Here is a 27,376-nt window from a genome sequence, read left to right on the forward strand (position 1 = left end):
AAAACAGCCATATTTTTTTTTTAAATACAAAATGATTGGACGCAGTTCAAGCCAGAAAATCCGAAAATCGTAATCAAAATATGGCTTTGTAATATGTACGCGTATACATCCAAATTTCTCTCGAAATTTCTATAGGTACAAAAGGAAGGATCAGTTTCAGTACATGCCTGAAAATCAAATATAAAACCTCAAGCACTTCAATGAACAGAAGGCAGAATTTTTTTTTATCATGAAAACATCAAAAGCTACAACAGTTTCAAGCCTCCAGTAACACATTACAATTGTAACTAAAGAACTCCAAAAAAGGGATTTTTGATTGCAGAGTCCAGTTCAGAGCCAGCAGAATTCAGGACTGCCTTGTCAACCTTGTCCCTAGTCAAAAACAGGAACTCTCCCCCTTCGATTTTCTCAAACCCACAAATTTCCAGGAAATCAATTCCCCCTTTCAAGGCACCAACTCTTTCCTGTTCAAGTCAAGGAACCAACATTACATGGCAAATTATAGCAAGAACGTGCACATCCATGCCGCAAGCAAATATTTTGACTATTCTATTACGCATGCTGCATGCATACATGCCTTTACTGAATATTGATATGATCTCACAACAGTTTTTATTTTCTCTTTTAACGATTTAGATGCGCGCAAGTCCTGGACCGTATATGAATGTACCACCCTGCTTGTACACTATACAAGAGAAAGATCGCACGCGGTTCGAACTTAATAGAGTGAACCTTGGTCCCATCCCACCCACCACATCATGAATTGAAGCTTACATTTTAAAATTTTTCAAGTACTTTGGCCAAAATAATAATAATAATAATAATAATAATAATAATAATAATCCATGCACATATAACTCCAGCTAGCCCTAGATAATGATTGGAAGATTTTCAGGTACGGCTCCAAGCTGATCTATTTTAGTGAGCTTTTCTGTTCATCTAGTTAGTACTTAAATTAATCAACAAATTTCCTCACGCAAGATTGAAGTTACTCACCTGAAAAGTTTGGTTACTGAGTCTTATTCTCCTATATTTTTCCTCATCAGGACTTTTGGCAACATTCCCCACATAAGTTAGTAGAGTCTGGAATGCTCTCTTTACTCTTGCATCATCATCCTGCTTCAGAAATAAATAATGTTTGATAAATGTGTCGTGGTATTTGATTAGACGGTGCCATGAAACAAAAATAGCAGAACCAGACTTGAAAATCATCTCTTGGTAAAAGGAAAAAAAGACTTGAAAATCATCAATATAAAATACAAACAATATAAGGAGTGTAGGGAGTTGCCCCTATCACAAGATGGAAATCATGCGATTCATCTTGAACACTCTACACACGAGGCCCACTTTAATTATTACACAGCTGACAAATGGTGAAAGTGAAAAATGCAGTAGGTAACATGTAATAAAATGACAACACATCATCATAAGTCATGATACATTCAATAAATAATCTTATTTTACCACAAGTTGGAATGGACACGACATCATTCTAGGGCCGCATAATATAACAAGCATAGAATCATATTATGTAATAAATATATAAATAGGAAGTAGTTAGTTAAAGGAGTTAACAGGCAGTTAGGATAGTTAGTTGATTAATGTCCATAAAAGGGAATAAAGGGTCATTGTAATCAGCGTGTTTGGGACTAATGGAATAGTATTAAGTTTCTTTTCTCCCGTTCCCTCTCCTCCTCTCTATTTCTCTTTGTATCTCTCAGTCTCTCTCTTTTATCTTTTCATTATTCTACAACAAAGCACTTAAAAGAAAAAGAAAAAGGTTATACATGTTGCGTGAAGCTGAAAAAAAAAAAAAGGTTTCAACAAACAGTGGACCATCGTTGAGCCATTCACACACACACACACACACACAAACAAACAAAACTGCGTCTGTATATTCTAAGTGAAAAACTCATGGGATTATTTTAGCTTTTGACCTTCAACATGGTTGAATAAGTTTGCTAGAAATACTAGGTGGGCACATTTCTTTATTAGCTATCTCACATTAACTGCAGCAATATTATTGCTGTAACAATACCAGAATATTGGCCATGACAATCCAGCAGCACAATTCTTAAAAAACCTTGGTCCATAAGGATTTGTTGATATGAGTTATGGACATGGAATTACAATAAGTATATAGAGAGAAATAACGTTGGTTTAGGAAGGCACAGCTTGTTGGAGATGTCAAGCTCTACATGTAGATGTAGTTTGCATTTTGCACGGTAAAATGTATTATCAATCACTGAAAGACATATCAATGACAATGTACCTTGTGGCTCTGCTTGAGAGACCGCAAGCACTCTCTCATTTGCTCAGCTTTTGTAGCAGGCCGAACTGGCAATGAACTCTGAGTATAGAAATTTCAAGTTTTCAAATCAATACATCATTTATGATAAAATAAAAAAATTGTCATATCTACTAGATAAGCTCATACTTTTTTCTCCTCCACGACATTAGCGGGTTGGGGAGCTGATGGTTCTTCAGGAGGTAATCCAAGTCTTCGCCTTCTTTCAGCCTGTCACAATATAGTAACGAAATGATTTTACATAAAAGTCTCCCAATTACAAATTTTTAATTTTCCAATTACCACGCCAGTTTTGCAAAGAAAAAGTCTAAATGTACAACTCAAGTCTTCCAATAACAATGTTGAAAGTACCATTAATGTGACTCAAAAAGTTACATATATGCTATAATTTTCTAATTTTATGTCACACACAGGTCCATGACTTGAGGAGTGACAAAAGATGACATATTACACAAGTGAAACAAAATTAGATTAGAAAGCTTTCTAAAACAAAAGTGATACGATAAATAATAAAAGAACAGGAAAATCTGAAAACCTTGTCTTCTTCCAATTTCTGCCTGATTTTCTCTCTAGCCCTTCTCTCTTCCTCTTTCTCAGCTTTACGCAGAGCCAGCAACCTGAAAAAAGCAACTAATTTACAAAAGCTAGACAAAAGGGAGCAAAAATGCAAGACATTGAGATTGTAGATATTCAAGAGAAGCCAGACCGTTTTCTTTCATTCTCCTCTTCAATTCTTTTTGCTTCCAGTAACTCCTTGCCTATACGAATTCTCTCCTAAATAAAGAATAAAGAATAGGGAAATAAAGGTGGGAAAACTGTAGAAAATATTCACCAAGAATTGTAGTAATCTGACGTTATATACAAGTCCAACAACCACAACATATAGCAGAAATTGAGGCACAAACATTCTCCAAGACAAATGAAGAAATGTTCGTTGCTGAAATATGATTTGCAGAACAATGCACTCATTAGTCATTAATGATGATATAGTCATAATAAACTCAAGGAGTTTGATAGAGATATTAATAAAACCAATCATCTGTCCACAGCTTAAGCTTGAGTCTAACTGACTCTTGACATGATATCATATGAGCCTTCATAAAGGAGTGCGTGGTACACCCCATTCTTAATCAAATTGAAATTTCAGACCAAGTTACAATGTTGACATGTGCTTTGTGCATGTTTAGAGCCAAAATCTATTTTGCTTGACAAGGCATGTTGGAGATATTAAAAGACTCTAAGAGCAAAGATTGCTGCTCAGGAATCACACTAATTAGGAGTCTCCTAAGAGCATCTGAAGGCAGTTTCTAGTTGATTTAATTTATTTTACAGAATTCAGCAGGTTTTTGTCAATTTATCCTTCTATCTCTAAAAGCTTGACTGCCTGCCTTCTGCCAACCAGGTAGCCTTTCAAGGATTAACTCCTCTTTCAGCTCAGTTAAATTAAATTGATACCTTAGTTTCACAATTTTTCCTTTTATTATTTTAAGATTCTTAGAGGATGCACTGGAAAACTGATAGGGCTGCTAAGTGGCTAAGACCTATAGGAGCAGATTTCAAAGAAAGTGATAGAAGAGGGCAAAACAAAAACTACTGGGTCAAAAGATTACACCATGGGTCCGGGTCAAAAGATTACACCATGGGTCCTGGTCAAAAGGGAAAAGAAGTGACATAGGAGAAGGGAGTAGGGGCAGCTAAGGGTAGGGGCAGTGATTTGGTAACTTTTTGGGTTTTAAGTTCTCCAATTCAGCTGAGAGAAGGAGTAGAATCATTTTGGAAAGTGAAGTGAGCTTGGGAGAGTACTAGTCTCTCGAAAGTCTAGCATATTGGGGTGGAGGAAGATCTTCTTGCTTCATCATTTTCTCCTTATGTTTTAGCGCGTGTTAGTAAGTGGTTTATGTTCTAGATTATTGTTCTGTGGAGTGTATTTTGTATTGATTCTTGTACTCTATAACTTTATTATTCTGGGTGTATGAGGGAGTTGGGGTTAGCTTGAATCCTTATCTTCTTTGTCATCTTTCTTTTTTATTACCCAATAATAGTATTTTCAGTCATTTTTACTGTATTTGCTTGGTCTTTTTGCTTGTTTTAAGCTTATTAGTATAGAGGGTTTTATCAAAAACCCATCAATTATTCAAGAGGTAAGTGTTGCAAATAAAGTGGCAATGTCAAATGATAAAAGATGGTTATCACTATCATAATCTTTAGAAGTTGTCTTCTCTATGAAGATTATCTCTTATTCAGAGTCATCCATCTCAGTTTAAATAATAAGAATGGTGATGCACATTGCCACTTTGTGCACAAGCACACCAAAAAGAAAGCCCTCCCATTAACCGTACATGTTTTGTCCATGAATTTCAACAGCCTCCATATTTCGGTCAAAAACAAATACTTAAGTTGTCAAATTGATGAGTTTTAACTTTTATAAGACTGACGTACTTTTGAGCAGGTTTGGTCTCTCTCTCTTAGGTTGCATGAACCTTCTTCATGACTGACCTTGGCCACCGGAAAATCCCTCTGGACAAGCCTTCTCAAGAAGAAAACGATGGACGGTCCAAGAAGAAAAAAGTAGAGGAAGTACCGCAAGCCATTATGGATGATCTTATGGAGGAGAAAGCATCTGAAAATAGTGATAAGAAGAACAAGAACAAAGAAGCTGAAGCAAATAAGGAGTGCAACACCAAACCAATAGTCTCGTACAGAGAATCGTTAATGAATTTCAACGGAGTGGCTCATGGTGGTTATCCTATGGAAGAAGCCGAACTATTTAATGATGATCAGGATATGAACTGGAAATTACTAGAACCATCAAAGGAAGTAAAGAAACTCATGGAGATCTATCCAATAATTCCGATTTCTCAAGAGGAATTTAATGAGTGGTGCAAACTATGGAATTATGCTCTTGTCCTGACAGTACTGGGAAAGAAGTTTAACATGTACAGACTGAAAAAATGGCCTAGCGAGCTATGGGGATTCTCTAGCTTCGAACTAATTGATTTACCAAACAACTATTTTTCAGTTAGGTTCCAAGAAACGGAGAACTGGAAGCATCAATACAGGAAAGTCTTATATGAAGGACCTTGGGTTGTTAAGCAAAATTGTGTGCTGGTTCAAAGATGGTTACCATATTTTAATCCTTACAAAAATCCTTTAGGTTAGAATTCTAGATATTCCCATTCACAGTTATAATAGTCATTTCATAGCAAGACTTGGAGATAGAATCGAGAGAACCTTAAAAGTTGACCTCAACACGCTAGTTAACTTTCAAGCAAAGGATGCCAAGATTGAACAAGGGAGATTCGCAAGAATTTGCGTTGAGTTAGATCTCCAAAAGAAATTAGTTCCTCGTGTGATCACTGCCGAAAAGGCGTTTAATGTAGAGTATGAGGAATTGGGCCTTATTTGCTTTGCTTATGGGAGATTTGGACATCGAAAGGAGGCATGTTCCTAGAAATATAGTTCAAGTGCTCAGCAAAATGGGTGCTCACCTGAGAAATCAACACTGATAGTCACCACGCCAATGAAAACTCCGGTGAATGTGAATATGGAAGAAGGAAAAAGTAAGATCTTTAGGACATGGATGATTAAGCCAGGTTCCTCAGCTCCTCGTTTTCGAAGAAAATGGACAGAGTTCAAAGTCAAATGAGGCAGATGAGTTTCAATCAAAAAGCAACTAGAAAAGAAGTCCAATTTGTTCAGAAATCACGTTTTGCTGCAATAGAAAATCTGGAAGATGATGATCATCTTACACAAGAAAGGAGTCTTTATCAACATATAGAACCCGTACACTTTGACATGAGAGTAAAAGAGCATGTTCGATTTGACAGAGGAGCTTTGGGGACTAATAAAGTGGAGACGTCAGGCAGCCGAAAAGCTAGTTTTGAGAAGCTAGACGGTAGTAAAAGTAGAGATACATATAAACTGAAAGGGAAGGAAAATTATCAGCCTAATTCAATTGGGCCGAAAGCTGAGGTTGGACCCTAAAAGCTGGCAAAAGATGCATATTCTAAAACTAGGCCTGTATTGGGCCAAGGTGCAAAGGACAAGCCAAAAAATAAAGGGAGTAGATGTCATATTGTTGTTAGTGGAAACTTGGACCAACTAGACCGGGGCAAATATAAGGGAGCAGAATTAAATCCAGAGGAGGCTGAGGCGGACCACATGAATTGGGTTGGCCATTCTAAATCTAGTGCAATAGCAGCTGGATGCCTGAATCACTCAGTTTCTTCACAAATCCTACTCCCAAAATCACTTGATCCAAACAAGGCAGAATTCAATGAATCAAATGACCTTACTGAGAAAAATGGCTCAATGGTGGCTGAGATGCAGGAAGAGGAAATGGAGCATTGCCCCTCTGCAATGGTAGATCAATAAGTCCTCTCCGATTCTAATTCTTAGTGATTTAATGATCATAGCATCATGGAACTACAAGGGAGCCGATGGCCATGCCTTCCCTATCATCGTTAAGAATATTGTCAATAGATGTAAAATAAATGTTTTGTGCTTATTAGAGCCCTGTGTTAGTGGCAGCTGTGCAAATAATATTGTTCGGAAATTCGGGTTCAGCCATTGGATCCGTGTTAAGGCTAATAGGTTTGCCGAAGGGATATGCGTTTTGTGGAATGTGTAACATAAAAGTGGATTATGTGACTTCTAATTCTCAACTCCTTCATTGCAAATTCTATGATCTTCAGACTAATAGAGAATTTTTTGTCTCAGTCATTTATAGGGAGACTAGAGCAAGGAATAGAACTATCTTGTGGGAATTCTTAAAATGCTTGGCTAGTAATATGGATATCCCTTGGCTGGTTCTTGGTGATTTTAACTCTTATCTGGATCCAAGTGATAAAGAAGGAGGTGCCCCATCAATCATGAAAACTATACAACATTTTGTTGACTGTATCATGAGCACTGGACTACTTAATCCTCCCTTTAAAGGAAACCATTTTACTTGGGAATGGCATGATGTTCGTGAAAGACTAGATTGGGTATTCCATAATATCTACTGGGAAACTCTCTTCCCAATAACTAAAGTCTTCCATGATTTGAAATTTAGTTCAAATCATAGTCATCTTGGTCAACTCAAATGTTAACACTCCCATGCATGTACAACCATGTCGTTTTTCCTACCTAGCTGCATGGTCACTAGAGGACTCCTTTAAAGAGGTAGTTCAAGATTCTTAAGAGAATGTGGATTGGTTGAGTGGTGTCCCTCTTTTCCAACAAGCTATAGAGGCATGGAATAAGAACCAAATAGGGAATTTTGCTCTTAGGAAGAGGGAAATAATCAGCCGGATTGAAGGGATTGAGAAGAGAAATAGTTTAGAAGTCCGATCAGGTCTCTAACAACTTGAAATTCAGCTTTGGCGGGATTATCACAAAGTTGCAACTCAAGAAGAATTATGTTGGTTCCAGAAGTCTAAAAGTAAGTGGCTCCAGTTTGGGGACAGAGACACTAAATTTTTCATGCATCCACAATCTCTAAACACAAGCATCAAAAAATTTTAGCTCTTAAAGATTCAGATGGGAATTGGGTACAAGATCAAACAACTTTGAAAAATATGGTCTATCAATATTTCAAGGATCTCTACACTAGAGACTCGAGACTGACTAATAATGTTGACTGGCTAGCGGCTTTCCCAAGTATGTCACAAGTAGAGTTGGATTGGATTCAAAGAATGGTTGATTTCATTGAAGTTAAGAATACTGCATTTTCTATTGGGGCTTTTAAGGTACCGGGGCAGGATGGCTTACAAGCCCATTTCTTCCAAACCCAATGGAATTTTATAGGCCATAAAATCTTTGCTCTGGTTCAGGAATTCTTCTCAAAGCCGAAAGTGGTTAAGGAAGTGAATCAGACTAATATTGTTCTTATACCAAAGGTTGAGCATCCCACGTTTTTAAAAGAGTTTCGACCCATCTCTCTTTGCAACATGAGTTTCAAAATCATTACGAAACTTCTAGCCAATCAGTTGAAGGTTGTGATGAATGGTCTGGTAGCCCAAGAACAATGTAGCTTTATTTCAAGCAGAACCAGCTGTGATAATATCATTATTGCACAGGAAGTTATCCATTCGATGAGATTAAGCAAACAAAAGAAGGGGTTTGTGGCAATCAAGGTTGACATGGAGAAAGCTTATGATTGTCTGGATTGGAGTTTCATCCAGGATACACTGGTACAAATCGGTTTGGGTCAACTTCTTAATCTAATCATGGCATGCATTACTACAGCTTCTATAAGGGTGTTGTGAAATGGAGAGGATGGCCTAGAATTTCATCCTTCTAGAGGTATTCGACAGGGTGACCTACTTAGTCCATATATTTTTGTATTATGCATGGAATGACTTGGACAGCTTATTAAAGAAGAATGTGATGCGTTCAAATGGAAGCCATTTGGATTCAACTCACAAGGCCCATCCATGTCTCACCTTTGCTTTGTTGATGATCTGGCACTCTTTGCGGAGGCTTCCACACAACAAATGGGGGTAGTCAAGAGAATCATGTAGAAGTTTTGTGCTGTCTCAAGTCATAAAATTAACATGGATAAATCAAAAATGTTTTGCTCGAGAAACATTCACATTAATCGAAGACTCGAGCTTAGTCAAACTTTAGGCATTAAAGTTACAGCTAACTTGGGGAAGTATCTAGGGATCTCTCTTATACATTCACGGGTCACAAACTCGATTTTCAGCTCAATTATCCAAAAGACAAGACAGCGCCTTTCACCTTGGAAGAGCAAGTTGTTGAACATAACTGGTTGAACTGTTCTCATTAAGGCGGTCCTTTCAGCGCTTTATAGTTATCACATGCAATCAACTTTACTACCTAAGGGGACTATTAAGGAGTTGGAAAAGCTTAGTAGAAGTTTTTTATGGAGTCAAGACGAAAAAATCAAGAAGATGCATCTTGTTGCTTAGGAGCAAGTCACAAAGTCTAAGAAAGAGGGTGGTCTTGGAATTAAAAATTTAAGGCAACATAATGTGGCATTCATAATGAAACTTTACCAGGGTATGACAACAAGGCCTGAAGCTCTATGGGTTAAATGTTTGAAAGCAAAGTATAAGTGTGGAGAATCTCCTATCCCTGAGGTTAGAAAATTTAGAAATGCTTCTCTTACATGGCAGTCCATTTCTGATGTTTAGGATTCCTTTAAAGATAGCATTGACAAAAAGGTTAATAATGGCCAATTAATGAAGTTCTGGTGGGATTGCTAGAGTCCTCTAGACAAGCCACTCATTGAGTATGTTATACAGCCTGGTTTAATAAATCCTCAAGATAGCGTTCGAGATCATGTTCTACCTAGTAGTCAATGGAATGTATAAAGATGGAGGGCAACTTTACCACATTAGGTGATCTCCCTCCTATTAAAGACCCAACCACCTGTCTCAAATGAAGATGATGTCATACGCTGGCGCTACTCAGTGAATGGACAGTTTACAGTTAAGAGTGCCTATGACTCCCTCTTTAGACATGGAGATGGGAGGGAGCCCTTGATATGGTGTAGACCATAGGAGTGGCAAGTCCTAGAGAAAGTCAAGTTCTTCATGTGGCAAGTTTCCCATGAGAGACTGATGACAAATTTGCTCAGAGCTAAAAGAAGGTTGACAAACACCAACTCTTGTCCCTTTGAGTGTAATTGTAAGGAATCCATTTTACATATTTTGAGAGATTGTTAGAGAGCCAAGGAGGTATGGGGAAAAATTTTGAATACTGATGCTTTGTCTAGTTTCTTTGATGGTAATTTACAGGTATGACTACAGTGGAACTCCACTCACCTCCCAGCTAAGGATGAGTTTAAAACGTGGACTTGGACGAGAGTGTTTGCAATTGTTTGCTGGATTCTTTGGACGTCATGCTGCAAATTTATGTTTGAAGAATCCACCTTCAACACGATGGATATCATCCATAGGTGTAAATTTCTTCTCATGGAGTTGGTTGCTAACAATGAACTCAAGCATCAAATCCTTCAATGTACCCATCCTTCAGAGCAATCCTGGATAGCACCTGAACCAGATTGTATTCGTGTTGATGTTGATGGTTCAGTCCAACATAACTACCGTGCAGCTTGTGAAGGAGTTTTAAGAAACCATAGGGGAGACTAGATAATGGGTTTTCAACAAGACTTGAATTTATGCTCCCCAATTGAAGCTAAATTGAGGGCAATTAAAGTGGGTTTGCTGATTTCCAAGCAACTTAATTTGCCAAAGGTCATGATCTTTTCTGATTCTCTGCATGCTATCAATTTACTTAGTCGAGATACTTCGTCAGAACATCCATTGAAGCCACTATTATTAGAGATTCGTGATACGCTTTATGAAGGCTGGGATGTTTCTTTACGTTATGCTAGCAAGGAACATAATGTGTGCAGATTTTATGGCCAAGGGAGCTTATCAAGATAGCTCCGATTTGTTTTTGATCCCGAATGTCCCTACTGGTTGTTTGGAAAGGTTTCTTGAAGATTAGAGGATTACTTAGTAGTAGAATGTCTTACTGATGTTGCAACGATCTCTAGTCTATAATTTCTAGTTTTTTTCATCAAGCCTTGGCTTGCCTATGTAATTCAAAAAAAAAAAATTACTTGACAATTAATCTTCTAAGAAAAGTGTTGTAGAGATTATGCATTAACCACACAGAATTGGAAAGAGAAGAGAACCAATAATTCTATTCTCGTAAAGACATGGTTAGTAAAAACTCAAAACTTCGATCGGGAAAAGGAAAAAAAAAGAAAAAAGAAAAAGAACTCAACTAGAGTCTAGATTTCAAGCCTTTCACACAAAAATTAAGATATGAAAATTCCTTGGCCTGCGAGAGAATAATTTTTTACCTTTTGACAGTGAAAAAATTGCATTCAAGTACATAAAAAGATTAGGGAATCCATGAATGACAGACATGATAACTCATTATCACTTATATAGATAGAACAGAAACAATTCTAATGAAAATTTATCAAATCAGTGAAGTATCATGCATCAACTGTTCCCACATCCATAAAAATCTTACAAAGTGAACATTTAAAATGCCCAGATTTATTAATAATGAAAGCCAGCAAACAATAAGAGAAAAAAGAAAGATGAAACAGCACACTACCTTTTCTCTTTCTCTTTCCACCCTCTTCTCCTCCTCTTCTTTCTTCTTGCGAGCCCTCTCCCTTAAGATAATCACAAAAGTAAATGTTTAGAAAGATGAAAGACTAAAGATAAACCAAGAAAAACACCCTGGCTTTAAAATTACTAGATGAAAATCACAGTTCCTTGAAGAATGATACAGGCCAGATTTCCAAGCTATTGCATGTATATGCATCAACAATGATATTTTATTCTGCTCCCAAGATGGATAAATGCATATATGCAAGCATTTATTAGTACATAAAGAACTTGGCAGATTATAATCAATAAATTTTACAGCTCATCCAGCTCAAGCTTTCATACAAATAGATTAGCGACAATAAATAGATATTCCATAGAAAGGTTACTAGCTAGCAACAACAGGCCTCGATAATAAAACATAATAAAAACCTAAAGAACATGTTTGGGAATTGAGAGAAGAAAGGAAGGGAAGGAACCAAAAGAAAAGGGGAGAAAGAAGGGAAGGAAACTAATGGTTAATAGATGATCTCCACTTCAACTTTTTGAATTTTTAAAACAAATAACATACCAAAAAACGTTTAAAAAAACTGGTTATGAAGTATTTTTACACTTTATCTACCATTAAAATAAGTAATTACAATAATTTGGTTTCTCATACGTAACTTTAAAAAATAATAAATAAAATTTCTTAATGGTTGGTTCTACTCTAATGTTATCCAAATTTGAGGAGCATAATCATACATGAGGCAGGAATTTGAAGTATCTTGTAAGGTTAGTTGAAAATCCTCCAGTACCCTCTTGCCCCGATAACCAGCTCATGAAAAGGGGAAGTTACAATGAAACTTTCCTCTCCCTTCCCTTTCCCAAAAACAAAACATATTTATGCTATTTAACAGCTAACTCGACATGGCCCTCCAAACAAGTTAAAGGTCATCTTTTTTTTCTAACGGCCAGGGCTCCATGAAAAGTACTAATCATTTCCTCAAAAAAAAAAGGAGATTTCATAGATCTAAGGCATTATAATCTGATGGAACCCTCTATTCTAATAAGCTTTAAACAAGCATAAACCAGAAACTACACCACAAATGGGACTGAAAATTACTAATACCGAATAGCAAAGTTGGATTACAGCGAAATAAGGAACTGAAAATTACAACGTACTGAAACAGAAACAGCACAGAATATACTCCACCAAACAACAATCATAAAATATAAGTCACTCACTTACATACACACACTAGCAGAAGATAAAATGATGAAGAAAGATGACTTCCTCCACCCCCAACCTGACATTCGAGAGGCCAGAGCTCTCCTTACCACTCTCAATATTCAAAAATAATCTCCCCCTCTCTCTAGGCAAAGAGGAAGATTTAAAGACCTAAAAAATGACTCTAGCACAGCCCTTACCCCTAGAAGACCCTTAACCATCACTAGGACTCTAGCACATCACTAGGCCATCAATTACTTTCTTTTTTCCCCTCATAACCAGGATCCAAAGGGCAAACATCTGAACCAACAATAATGTTATCTTTTAACCTCTTGCCTTCCTTGATTTTCTCTTATAGGTCTTAGTAAAATCATGAGCTCTATCATTACCCTCCCCTTGAAGTTTCACCTTGTCCTCAAGGTGAGAAGCATAAACAGCAGTTGGTATGAACATCTGTTGGTATGAAAACAAGTTTGCCCACACCAGAAAATCTTCCAACTGAACTGCTTCAATAATCTTGACATCCTTCTTCAATCCCTTGTAATAATCTTCAACTTTCATGCCAGAGAACCGAGCATCATAACGCATATTGGATGAAAAAACAGATTTAAACTGTTTTCCAGCAACAACAGAACCAGGAGACAGAATACTTGGGTTAGTAGACATTTCACCTCTATTTTCTTCATTTACTTCTCTTGCTCCTGAGAAAAGTCTGAGCTTCTTGTCATGCTTAGTATAAGCCGTTCTGATTTTCTTAGCAGAACAAAAACCAAAACTTTTTTCCCCTATTTCAGTGAAGTCTAGTACTGTGGTCTCTTGGGAATTTTCATCTCCTCTCATTGAGAATGAAGAAGTGTTGCTGGGGAACTCAGCCCCATCTCTTGTGGGTTTTATATTGTAGACAAGAAAATTACTGATCAACAACTCCCCCTTGATCTTGAGTTTGGTTTGTTTTGCTTCCCCAAATCCATCCTCCACACCTGCAGCCTGAACCTGCACATTTATCAACATGCCCAAAATCTTCAGTTCCAGTTTCACATTTTTCTCGGTACTGGTCTGAAGCTGCATTTTGCTCTGTATCTCCACTGAATTGTTGCTGTGTGCAGAAATGTATCTGTGAGTGTTGACCGTTGATCTAAAAAATTTAAACACAGCATCCAATGAGCTAAGACAAAATTTTCCAAACAACAAAGTGACATCCCCAAACATTTTGATGTCACACGTGATCAATTCTGGGATGATAACTGAAGCCCTCAGATGATATTGAGGAGATAAAAGTACAACCCCACATACATCGTCGTCCAATGGGTGACTGGGTTTCTGCTTTAAGAGAAGAGATGCAAGCAAAAATTCGACTGATTTTTCAAATGATATACTCAAAGAACCAATAGCTATAGACTCCGAGTTGCAACACATGAACCTCTTAATGGAGAAGAATGTTAAGGTGACAAGAATTCCAAAAGTTGTTTTCAAACCATCCCAGTAATAGGTAATAAAAATTCTGGCAATAATTGCTGACAAGAATATTATGAAGAATGGTGTAGCTTGGAACCCACTGGACAACTGAAGTAGGATGACAGCCTCAAATTGTATACTGTAGTCATACCTGACATTGGTATCATCCCTTATGCCCAACTTTGCGCCAGCCTTTTGGGTCAGACGAGCAGCATATTCATTCTTCTTGATAGTTATGTGAATTTGTGAAGCTGCCACATACAGTATGTTAACTTCTGTAATAGTTGGAGCCAGGAACAGTAGCCTTTGGTGCCAGCCAACACAAAGAGCATCTGGAATGGTGTCGCTTCCTACTGTTTTTGTATGTTTGTGGGAGAATTTTTGCTCTTCTTTGGCCTGTTGAGCGTTTAGAATGTGAGCCACAGCAAGCGTCTGGCGCAAAAATATAATATAAAGTGAAAACCCCTTCTCTGATGCAGAACGCAGCGTTGCAACCCTAGCTTCTCGAAGGATTAGGTTTCTCTTCTCCCCTTTAAGGCCCAAGTCCATTAGTTGCTTCTTAAATGAGGAATTGAATGTTGTATGCGGCTGGTTCATTCTCCTTTCATAAATTAAAAAGCTTTTAGGCCCAAAAGAATTACCATCATTTAGTATTGGGCTTCTACAATAAGTAATTAACCTAACCCTATCCAGCCTCCACTTTCCCTTCTTTTTGCCGTCAGCCTCTTCTGCCTTCAACCTGTCTCTTCGTTGCTCATATTCTCTCCAGCGTTTTGCAGTCTTCTCAATATTATAATTTTGCTTCTTCTCCTTAGTCGCTTCTGCCCCATTAACATTTATATGCTGGACTTTGATTTTGGGACTGCTTGGTGCTAATTTGACAGCTTGCAAGGATTGAGAAGGTTTGGGTTTCATCTCTTTTGGGTTGATACCAGAATCTGCTTCAAACTTTCCTTCTCTTAAAAACGGTGACACTTTTAACTGTTGTTCAAAAGGCTCTTTCTCTCTCCCTTCTTCAACCTCCGGTATCTTTTTTATAACTCCCTCTGTTTCTTGCTCAACTGGTTTCTTCTCTTCTTTCTCACTTACAACATCTTCATTTCCCATGTTCACCTCTGATTTCTTCTCCATTTCAGCACGCATCTCCATTCTGTCTAAAATCTTTGTGCACTTCTCTAATTTCTTCTGCATTTCCTCTGTTTTTTTTCCCCACATTCTTCAACAATTCTGACATCATAACTGCTGTAACTACGAGTTCTTCTAGTAAGTTTGCCATGCCTTTTTTCCACCCTCTTTCTCTCCCTCGGATCAACCGCTCTGATACCAAATGATGGAACCCTCTATTCTAATAAGCTTTAAACAAGCATAAACCAGAAACTACACCACAAATGGGACTGAAAATTACTAATACCGAATAGCAAAGTTGGATTACAGCGAAATAAGGAACTGAAAATTACAACGTACTGAAACAGAAACAGCACAGAATATACTCCACCAAACAACAATCATAAAATATAAGTCACTCACTTACATACACACACTAGCAGAAGATAAAATGATGAAGAAAGATGACTTCCTCCACCCCCAACCTGACATTCGAGAGGCCAGAGCTCTCCTTACCACTCTCAACAACAAAACAACAACAACAACAAGCCTTTATCCCACTAGGTGGGGTCGGCTACATGGATTGCAAGACGCCATTGTGCTCTATCATTTATTAAGCTTTTAGAAATATTATTAATTAAGAGATCACGTTCAACAACTTCCAAGAGTGTTCTCTTAGGCCTTCCTCTACCTCTCTTAATCGGACTCAAAGTTATATGTTCCACTCTTCTCACTGGTGCCTCCCTTGGTCTTCTTTGTACATGCCCAAACCATCTCCTTACCACTCTCAATACAACAACAACAACAACAAGCCTTTATCCCACTAGGTGGGGTCGGCTACATGGATTGCAAGACGCCATTGTGTTCTATCATTTATTAAGCTTTTAGAAATATTATTAATTAAGAGATCACGTTCAACAACTTCCAAGAGTGTTCTCTTAGGCCTTCCTCTACCTCTCTTAATCGGACTCAAAGTTATATGTTCCACTCTTCTCACTGGTGCCTCCCTTGGTCTTCTTTGTACATGCCCAAACCATCTCAACCGATTTTCTACCATTTTTTCCTCAATAGGTGCCACCCTCACTTTTTCACGTATGTGCTCATTTTGAATTTTATCTTTACGTGTATGTCCGCACATCCATCGTAACATTCTCATCTCTGCTACTCCAACTTTATGCTCTTGCTGTCCCGTTAGAACCCAGCATTCACTACTATATAACATTGCCGGTCTGATAGCAGTACGATAAAACTTTCCTTTAAGTTTATTAGGCACCTTACGGTCACAAATAACTCCTTTAGCTTTTCTCCAATTAAACCACCCAGCTTGAATTCTATGTGAAATATCTCCACTGATTTCGCCATCATTTTGAATAATGGCTCCCAAATATCTAAACTTTTCCACTTGAGGTATGATTTGATCTCCCAATTTCACTTCCAAATTATTTTCGAATAGTCCTTTACCAAATTTACAATATAAATATTCCGTCTTACTTCTACTCAGACGAAAACCTTTCGACTCCAATGTCCTCCTCCATAACTCAAGTTTGCAATTAACCTCTTCTCTTGTCTCTGCTATAAGAACTATATCATCCGCGAAGAGCATACATTTCGGGATTTCCTCTTGAATATGTTCCGTCAAAACATTTAAAATCAAGTTGAACAAATAAGGACTCAGAGATGATCCCTGATGTAGTCCAATCTTTATAGGAAAATCCTTTGTTTGACCACTAGGCGTTCTTATACTAGTTTTTACCCCCTCATACATATCTTGTATGGCTTTAATATAAGCAATCCGTACTCCCTTTTTTTCCAACGTTTTCCAAAGCACTTCTCTTGGTATACGGTCATAAGCTTTTTCCAAATCAATAAAAACCATGTGTAGATCTTTATCTTTACAACGATACTTTTCCATTAATCCCCTTAGTAGATAAATTGCCTCTGTAGTTGATCTACCTGGCATAAAACCAAATTGATTCTCAGAAATACTTGTCTCCAATCTCAACCTGTGCTCAATTACTTTCTCCCACAATTTCATTGTGTGGCTCATGAGTTTAATCCCTCTATAGTTAGTACAATTCTGAATATCTCCTTTATTTTTATAAATAGGAATTAATGTACTTCTCCTCCACTCATCAGGCATTTTCTTGGACCGTAAAATCACATTAAATAACTTAGTTAACCATCTCACCCCTTCTTCACCTAAACATTTCCACGCTTCGATAGATATACAATCAGGTCCGTTAGCTCTACCATTTGCCATTTTCTTAAGAGCTTCTTTTACCTCCTTATCACGTATTTTTCGATAGAATGACAAATTTTGTTCTCCTTCACCAGTTACTAAATCCTCCAAGTTACTAGATGAATCCTCTCCATCATTGAAAAGTTTAGAAAAATAAGTCTCCCATCTATTTTTAATTTCATCATCTATAACTAAAATTCTTCCCTCTTCATCCTTAATACACCTTACCTGTTCTAGATCTCTTGATTTTCTTTCCCTACTCTTGGCAATCTTATAAATATTTTGCTCTCCTTCCTTCGTCTCAAGGTTCTTATAAAATTCTTCAAAAGCTTTGGAACGAGCTTCACCCACAGCTCTCTTAGTTTCCTTCTTAGCCATACGGTACCTCTCCCAATTTTCCTCATTGTTACACAAATGTATGGCTTTAAAACAGTTCTTCTTATACTTGATTTTGTCCTGTACACTATTATTCCACCACCAAGACTCCTTATCTCTCGGACCAGAACCTTTCGATTCTCCCAAAACTACTTTTGCAACCTCCCGTATCTTTTTAGCCATATCCTCCCATATGATGTTAGCACTTCCCTGAGAATCCCAAATTCCTTTATCCAAAAGATTTCGCTTGAAAATATCTTGCTTCTCACCTTTTAATTGCCACCACCTAATCTTTGGTGTTACTACTTGTCGATGTTTTTGGATTTTACTCATAATACACACATCAAGGACTAGGACCCTATGTTGTGTCGTTACAGCATCTCCAGGGATCACCTTACAATTTTTACAAAGTTTTCTATCTGTGTTCCTAACCAAAAGAAAATCAATCTGCGACCTTGAGGCTCCACTTTTGTAAGTGATGAGATGCTCATCTCTCTTCTTGAAACAAGTGTTGGCAATCTTAAAATCATACGCCAATGAGAAATCAAGAAGAGTTTGCCCTTCATTGTTTAGCTCTCCAAAACCAAAACCACCATGCACCCTCGCATACTGACCAGCTTCCCTCCCGACATGCCCATTAAAGTCTCCTCCAATAAAAATCTTTTCACTCTGTGGTATGTGTCGAATCAACCCCTCCAGATCCTCCCAAAATAATTCCTTAAGACTGGCTTCTGTCCCGACTTGCGGCGCATAAGCGCTAACAATATTAACAGTCTCACGTCCAATTATCATTTTTAAAGAAATAATTCTGTCTCCAATTCTGCTAACTTCTACAACGTTCTTCTTCCACTCCTTATCTATAATGATGCCTACTCCATTGCGTGCACTTACTTTTCCTGTATACCAAAGTTTGAAACCTTGAATATCCTTAGCTCCTTCTCCACGCCATTTTGTTTCTTGCACGCAAAGGATATTGATTTTCCTTTGAATCATAACCCCTACAACCTCTACAGATTTACAATTTAATGTCCCAACATTCCAAGTACCAAATCTAATTTTGCTCTTATGGACTAACTTCTTTAGCCGCGTGCGTCCAGAATGACGCGGTAGCCCTTGCTCATTTAACACTACATCCGGGCGCCGATGCAGCGGCTCTAACTCACTTATCACTGTACTCGAGCCATGCAGCGCGTTACTTACGGGCAACGACCTAGCATTAACATTATAACGTCTATTGTCCATGTTCATGATAGATTCAACAAATTTTTACATTGGCTGTTGATGGCCTAACACAACCCTCCTCATCCTTACCACTCTCAATATTCAAAAATAATCTCCCCCTCTCTCTAGGCAAAGAGGAAGATTTAAAGACCTAAAAAATGACTCTAGCACAGCCCTTACCCCTAGAAGACCCTTAACCATCACTAGGACTCTAGCACATCACTAGGCCATCAATTACTTTCTTTTTTCCCCTCATAACCAGGATCCGAAGGGCAAACATCTGAACCAACAATAATGTTATCTTTTAACCTCTTGCCTTCCTTGATTTTCTCTTATAGGTCTTAGTAAAATCATGAGCTCTATCATAATCCCAAGACTAACTAACATTTCCCAATCTACCCAGCAAATAAAGTGCAATGGTGATATGTAAATAGGACAATCATGGGATAATTAGAATTAATAGGCTACTGTTAGTTACCGTTAGTCAATTAGTTCTATTAAGTCCAATGTGAGCCTATATAAGGGATATCTGCATACTTGACTCTCATATGTGAAGTAATAGTCAGAGTACCATTCAGAACCCTCTTCCTCTCCTTTCCTCTCAATTTCTCTCGTCTCTCCTTTATTCTTCTCTATTCTCCTCTGCCCTACACAACAGTGGTATCAAAGTCGGCGGTGCTCGGCTTGTATGCCAAAAACCAGACTACAAAGACAGCAACATACCATGGCAAACAACAATGACAATTGACTTCATGCCTTGGAAGATGCCTTCTCCAAGTTGGCTAAGCCCCCTAGTGATGTGCAAGCCCTCACCAATTAGGTTGCCCAAATTGTACATGATCGTAATGACACTTCCCACAAGGGTCGTACAAGCAACAATCATCACAGAGGACATCTATGACTGGAAACCTATGAGTATCAAGCTCGTACATGTTTTACAAAGATAGAGTTTCCTAGATTTCAAAGAAGTGATATCTTGGGATAAATCTTGAAGTGCGAATTTTATTTCCAAACTAATAACACACTGGAGGATTGGAAGGTTCGCATGGCCAGTTTGCATCTTGATGAAAAGGCTTGGTAGTGGCATCAAGCCCTTAGTTCTTCAGACGAAGGCGGTAGGTGGACGTGGGAAGAATACGTAGAAGAACTAAAGTATAGATTCGAACCCACCTATGAAACTCTGATGGGAGATCGCTTCATCAAACAGGTTCACTAGAAGAATTTGATGGTGAGTTCAATGCCATTGCTTGCAAGATCAGATTTTTTAGAAGATTATCTTGTGCAGACTTACACAGTAGGCCTTGATGAAGATTTAGCAGCACAAGTTCGAATGTTTAAGCCAAGGTCATTATCCAAGGCAAGAACTATTGCAAGGACTCACCAAGTGAATTATCAGAAGGCTTAGTTGAATACGCGTGGCGCTGATTCTAGACAGCGATCTCTCCAGTGGGCTCGGAACGCAGACACATAGACTCATAGGAGTGTATTTGATACTTATCCAAGTGAATAGAGAGGGTCGACTGGGTGGTAAAGTGCGAAACATCCATTTGGCAACACTGGGTCTTATTTTAATAAGGGTAAAATGGTCCAATCCTCAAATTCTCTTTCTTTCGCAACCAAGACATTCTTTTGCCTCTGTTTCTCCTCATGAAGGTACTGGGTCTTCAAGAAATGACTCTAGCAATTCACGAATGCTAACTCCAGATGAAGTAAAGGAATTAAGAGCTAAGCATTTGTGTTTCTATTGCGACAACCCTTTTCCAAGGACCATATATGTCCTCAAACACAAAAGATGAAATTGCAACTCATTGAATTGGAAGATGAGGGACTCAAAGAAGCTAAAGAAGACACGGGTCAAGAGTTTGAAGTTCTAGAAAAATCAGAATATATACCAGAAAATTCAGAATATTTGCAAATTTCACTTCATGCAATTTAGGGGAGCGTGGAACCCTCAACCATGAGAATTCAAGGTTATGTTGGAAGGCGATAGACACAAATACTCATTGATAGTGGGGCTTCTCATGCCTACATTGATTATGTTTTGGCCAAGAAGTTAGGTTGGAAGGCCAAGTCTCACCCTATGGCAGAAGTCAAAGTGGCAGAGGGTGGAAAACTAAAGGTCTGTGGTGTTTTGAAGGCAGTAAAGTGGAGAATGCAAGGTGAGGAATTTGAGGGAGATTTCCAGATAATGGAAGTTAACACATATGACATGGTTTTAGGGTTATCTTGGCTCAAAACTATCTATCAGGCACATTGGGATTATGATAAATTGTCCACGACTTTTTGGTATAATGGGAAAATGTATAAATTGCAGCCTCAATAATCAACAAGTTGTAAAATTCTTGATTTTAAGAAGATTGAAAATGATTTAGAAGCTAGAGGGCAGGTGTTTATGCTGCAATTATTGGAAAATTGTGAGGAAGGGCTGCATTACTTTCGATTACAGGGGGAGGATGGTTTTGCAAAAGCTGGTCAAGGGCTGTTGACTGAGCTTTCAGATGTATTTAAGAAGCCTAAATCTCTTCCTCCCTTGAGAGAGGGCCACAACCATCCTATTATTTTACAAGAAGGTTCTAATCCAGTCAATTTAAGGACTTACTAGTACCCAGTAGCTCAAAAGAATGCTATTGAAAACATGGTGAAGGAGCTGCTGCAATCACAAGTCATTCAAAAAAGTAGTTCGCCATTTGCTTCACCAATTGAGTTGGTGAAAATGGAAGACGGGTCATGGCACATGTACATCAATTATAGAGAACTTAACAAGAGGACAATTAATAATAAATAACCTATTCCTCTTGAAGAAGAGCTTTTGGGTGAACTAAAGGATGCTAACTGGCTTACTAAGCTCGATCTATGGGCTGGTTACCATCAGATCCGAATGGAGGCTGCAGACATCTATAAAACAGCTTTTGATACTCATTCAGGCCATTACGAGTGGTTAGTGATGCCTTTCGGGCTCACTAATGCGCCATCAACTTTTCAGGGTGCCATAAATAGCATATTCAAAGAGTATTTAAGGAAATTTGTTTTAGTTTTCTTTGATGACATTTTGATTTATAGTCCCTGTTTAAAATCTCACACCCGACACTTGCGTTTGGTTCTAGAAATTCTGAGAAAAAATTGTTTTTTTGTGAAGGAAAGCAAGTATACCTTTGCTGCAACACAAGTGGAGTACTTGGGACATATTATCAGTGGAGTAGTAGTCTCAACTGAGCTAAAGAAAATTAAGGCAGTCACAGAATGGCCGGAGCCAACTACTATATGGTTCATTAACTAGACCCCTAACTGAACTACTAAAAAAGAACAATTTCCATTGCTGCTGTTACATTCAAAAAGTTGAAAGAAACGTTAGTGGCAGCCCCTGTCCTTGCTCTTCCAGATTTCTCTCAAGTGTTCGTGGTTGAAACTGATGCTTGTAATTCTGGCATTGGTGCTGTCCTAATGGAACAAGGTCAACCTATTGCCTTTTTCAGCAAGGCTTTAGTTCCTGGACACCTGAATCTCTCTCTCTACGAGAAGGAGTTACTGGGGGGATGCAAGCTGTGGAGCATTGGCATCAGTATCTTGAAGGAAGACTTTATTATTAAAACTGATAAGCAAAGTCTCAAATATTTGCTAGATCAGAAGTTGAGAACAGCATTTCAAATGTATTGGGTGACCAAGATTATGGGGTATGATTATGAAATACATTACAAAAAGGGCAATGACAATAATGTAGCTAATGCTCTTTCAAGGATGCCTAAAAGTGAGGTATTTCAAGTGTCTCTTCATACCTGTTCAGATTTCCTTTTTCTGGAAATTCATAAGAGTTGGGATGATGATGTGGATTTAAGAGCTTTAAAGGCTCATTTGCAACAGCATGGAGGTGCAGAAGGTAAATATCCTTGGGATGGTAAGTATTTGAGGAAGAATGGCAGATTAGTGGTAGGAAATATTTCTAATGTAAGGCTGAACTCGTGGCTATCGATCCCAGCGTTTGCAAGCTATTACGATCTGGCTCTAATACCACTGTCAGGATAGAAAGAGATGAAGAGAGAAGAAGAAAGATAGGTAGACGGGAGGGAGAGAACAGAGGAAAGTTTCTTAGGAGACTTTCTGAATAGTGCATTTCATTACTGAAGATCAACAACCATCACGTGTCTGGATGTAGGGTATTTATAGGGCCAGACCATTAAAACTAAATAATAGAGTAACAGTACCGAAATAACATTTATACCCCTGTCCCAACTAATTCTTATATTCCCTAATATTTACATATCAAATGGTTTCATGCTAGCCCACAAGGTGGAAATTCAGGGGTGCAAGCTACCTATCAAATAGTTAAAAAGTTGTTTTGGTGGCAGAAATTATTTGAAGATGTCAAAGAATTTGTGAAGCATTGTGATACATGTGTAAGATGTAAATCTGAATCAGTGGCTTATACAACTCTGCTACAGCCTCTACCCATTCCAAGTAAAGTTTCAGAGAGTGTGACTATGGATTATATAGAAAGATTGCCCAAGTCAAATGGGAAAGACAATATTTGGGTGATTATTGATCGTTTTAGTAAATATGCACACTTTTTGCCTTTGTCTCATCCTTTTACAGCATCTACCTTGGCACAACATTTTCTGGATCATGTACAAGTTGCATGGAGCCCCAGTCAAGATTATTAGTGATAAAGACCCCCTCTTTATCAGTAATTTTTGGAGGGAATTTTTAAAGGTTTTGGGGGTTAAACAGAAGCTTACTTCTTCTTATCACCCACAAACGGATGGGTAATCAGAAGTATTCAACCACTGTTTGGAAAATTATTTGAGGTATATGTGCTGGGAAAAACCTAAGGAGTAGCACAGGTGGCTTTATTTGACAGAGTGGTGGTATAACACATCCTATCACACTTCTAGAAAAACTACTCCTTATGAATTGCTGTATGGACAGGCTCCTCCTAGGCATATTCCCTATTTACCTAGAGATGTGGCTGTAGAAGCTGTTGACAGAACTTTTTCAGTAAGAGAAGAGGCTTTAGCAATGACAAAAAACCACCTCAATAAGGCTGAGAACAGAATGAAGCAAAAAGCTAATTTGCACAGAAGTGATAGAGAGTTTGAGGTGGGATAGTGGGCGTTTCTCAAATTGCAACCTTATCGTCAAATTTCTGCAGCTTCAAGGAGCTTTCAGAAATCAGCTCCAACATATTCTGGGCCTTATAGAATCTGAAAGAGGATAGTTCCAGTGGCATATAAGTTGGAATTACCTCCAAAGTCAAGGATTCACTCCACCTTTCATGTCTCTTGGCTTAAATTATGTCCCGATCCTTCAGTAAAGCAGCAGCATCCCCCCTTGATTGACCAGAATCTCCTTCAGATCCGATTCTGGAAAAATTATCGAATGAGTGAAGGGGTAGGAGAAAAGGCAGGATCATTACAGAAGTAGTTGTGCAGTGGAAGGGCCTTCCGGATGAAGAAGCAAGCTGGATTTCTTTGTTACAGTTGCAAAAACAACACCCTACTTTTGTTATTTCTAACCCTTGAGGTCAATGGTTCTTGAGGGGAGGTATTGATATGCAAATAAGACAATCATGGGAAAACCAGAATTAATAGGCTACTGTTAGTTACCGTTAGTCAGTCAGTTCTATTAAGTCCTATGTGAGCCTATATAAGGGATATCTGTATACTTGACTCTTGCATGTGAAGTAATAGTCAGAGTACCATTCAGAACTCTCTTCCTCTCAATTTTTCTCGTCTCTCCTTTATTGTCCTCTGTCCTACACAACAAATGGCACCTAGGTCATAGTGTTGTAACTAATAAAGGGCAACCAACCAAAGTTTTTTATTCATTTCCTGAGGTAATAGCAAGCGAATTGACAAGATATTTAATTTCATACCTAAGTTCCTGTTGTTTAGCTTTCAGTTGTTCTGGTGTGAGAGAAGGTTTAGGAGCCTCAACTTTGGTGTTTGCAGGTACCTGTGCAAACCCACAGATCAGAAGCAACGAATGCAACTTAAATGCACAAAATAGACATAGAAAAGAATTTGTATATAAACACAAACATGAGCTAGTCTTAAACTTAATACTGTACATATTAACGTTTAGGGAAAACGTGCCCACAAGCATAACAGGTGACGTAAATTTTTTTAAAAATAAATCGTACCAAGGGCATCTGATCTATGTCAGCGTCATTCTCATGCTCTACTACCCAATTCACAGCTGCCTCAAGGCTAGCATTACCTGCCGAAGAGAAGGGTCAACCTCTAATATCTAGAGATTTAATAATATCAACATCCAGACCATAGAAGGACTCTAAAAATCCACTGAATATTACACATACGCTAAATCCTCTGTGACTGCATGGAATATAAATAGGATAGCTATGATTTACATCTAATCTTATTTCTAAGGCTGAATTGTTAGGTAATGAATGAAATTATTCTCTACTTTCAATAACATTCATCACAAGTCCCTATCATCCTGGATCTATGAGTGACTTTTAGACTGGCTAGTATAAATTTTATAAATGTCCTATGAAGTATGGTTCCTTCGAGAGAAAAATGAAGTGAAATATGGTTGATTTCAGGAAGATACGACAAGCTGCCTCCAAAATGTTGTCCATTCATGGATGGGCCCTATATTGATCATCAAAATACGTCTCATTCAGACCAATCAAAAGAAGAATTTTCCAACCAAAATAAAATAATGAAATCAAGTAGGTCAGATCAGAGCAAATATATACTATCTTCATCACCATAATGAATAACGTAAATCTATAGTTTAAAGAAAATGATTGAATGCCAGCTCACCAGAATAATGCAGTGAACGTATTGCACGTGCAGTTGAAAAACCCATTAATTCAAGTTCCTCAAGCAGCTTTTTGTCAACCTCAGGAACAACCATTTCTATAATTTACAATGAAAAGCATGCGAGAGGAAGAAAAAGAATAAACATCAATATCCGGTAAGAAAAAACTAATATCAGAATTTATTTCATTCCAATGGCATACAGAGGAAGATTAAAATGCTACAAACCACAGAGTGCATTTAGAATCAATCCTGATGAGAAAAGTCACACGAAAGAAGCAAAAGTAAATAATGCAAACCATCTTTGTTCAGATTTTGTAATTCCTTTTGTCAGATAATCTTCATTTAACTTGTTCCACCAACAAGTTATGAATAGATATTTTATGAAAATAACTTGTTCCCAACAGGACTCCAGTAGAAATAGAAAATCATATACATGACAGGATTCAGCAATTTACAGCCAAACTCAGTTCAGGGTTGAGAAACAAACCACTAGGCTGTGGAGCAGTACCATCATTTTGGTCAGTAGTTGCATTGACATCCTCGTTAGACATTGCATCTACCTTTGGAACCTCCAAACTTATTGGTTTCGCTACTTCAGATGTCTTATCAACAAATTCACCGTGCCCAGTTCTTTTTGTATGCAAATCACTCTCCTACATTACAAGAGGAATGGGGGGAGAGAATAAAACAAGTCATGCCCATTCCGATAGATGATAACATGCATTAGAAGCAGCGCTAACATACTCCTTCAAAGTCAGTTTTATGAAGATATCAAAGTCATTACGGCCAGGAATCAAGTTTTTTTCTCTTCAGACTGACTTAAAAAAATGAAACCAAAGAAAAAGGTAATCCATCTGCTCTCTGCAGGTTTGGCCAGTACATTGTATATTTTCTCTCATTGTTTGGGCCCTTTCAGTCACCAATCACCAGATAGATATTCAGATAATTTTGCAATGATTTAAAACTGCAGCAGCGAAAGTTAGACTTTTCAATTCCAAAACCCAAGTAACCAAGGTTTCCCTCGCTATTCTCATCAAAGATATAAAGAATTGCCATTACGTAATAATTTTCATGCGACAACATTTTGGCATCAGTGCTTAATGTGAAGCGGGATTTCGTATTTGCTGGGGGCGCTAAATAATTTTCGAAGTGCGAGACCAAGTTTTCCAAAATCCGAAATGCAAATTTAAGACACAATTGGAATTGCATGTCTTCCCATAACCAGAATCCGATCTCTAGCCACAAAAAAGAAAGGATCTTTTAAAATCAATACAGTTTTGGATCGGCATGGCTTGCCACAAGTGGTGCAAACAAGGTTGAGAACAGCTTCAGTCGATTCAGAGAAGTTGGAGTGGGAGGTGAGCTCTGCGTGCTCCTGAGCTTCTTGTACGGACCTCAATAGCGCTCCACAGTCGCCGCACTGGAGAGACACGCCAGCCATTGATGCGAAGCTCGAAAGCCACGGCAATTCTAGAGCCTCTTCGATTCAGGATTCCTATGCAGGTTAGTCACCTGGTTCAGAATCTTATTTTCAATTTCAATGACCACTTCTTCCAGTAATCTCAGGTCGAAAATAACCCCCCGGCAAACAGACAACAATTT

General features: G+C 38.1%; 2 protein-coding genes across 4 annotated transcripts; both read right to left on the minus strand.

Annotated features, from left to right (window-relative positions):
- Positions 1–56: 56 nt before the first annotated feature.
- LOC129309135 (uncharacterized) lies at positions 57–27,349 on the minus strand. Of its 2 annotated transcripts, none has more exons than XM_054950533.1 (12): positions 27,048–27,349; positions 26,262–26,427; positions 25,775–25,870; positions 25,129–25,205; positions 24,862–24,941; positions 11,396–11,456; positions 3,015–3,082; positions 2,844–2,925; positions 2,438–2,518; positions 2,273–2,350; positions 997–1,119; positions 57–464 (listed from the first exon to the last, which is right to left on the minus strand). In XM_054950533.1, the coding sequence occupies exons 1-12, from the start codon at positions 27,213–27,215 to the stop codon at positions 288–290; spliced, it is 1,257 nt and encodes a 418-aa protein (XP_054806508.1). In that variant the 5' UTR covers positions 27,216–27,349; the 3' UTR covers positions 57–287. The 2 variants fall into 2 exon arrangements, with proteins under 2 accessions (XP_054806508.1, XP_054806509.1); XM_054950534.1 differs by having other exon boundaries at positions 997–1,116; positions 27,048–27,348.
- LOC129309134 (uncharacterized) lies at positions 12,046–15,271 on the minus strand. Of its 2 annotated transcripts, none has more exons than XM_054950532.1 (2): positions 14,208–15,271; positions 12,046–13,697 (listed from the first exon to the last, which is right to left on the minus strand). In XM_054950532.1, the coding sequence occupies exons 1-2, from the start codon at positions 15,269–15,271 to the stop codon at positions 12,926–12,928; spliced, it is 1,836 nt and encodes a 611-aa protein (XP_054806507.1). In that variant the 3' UTR covers positions 12,046–12,925. The 2 variants fall into 2 exon arrangements, with proteins under 2 accessions (XP_054806507.1, XP_054806506.1); XM_054950531.1 differs by having other exon boundaries at positions 12,048–13,736.
- Positions 27,350–27,376: the final 27 nt, after the last annotated feature.

Source organism: Prosopis cineraria, unplaced genomic scaffold (assembly GCF_029017545.1).
Source record: "Prosopis cineraria cultivar Desert tree isolate PC_DT_omini unplaced genomic scaffold, ASM2901754v1 PC4, whole genome shotgun sequence".
Taxonomy (NCBI): Eukaryota; Viridiplantae; Streptophyta; class Magnoliopsida; order Fabales; family Fabaceae; genus Prosopis; species Prosopis cineraria.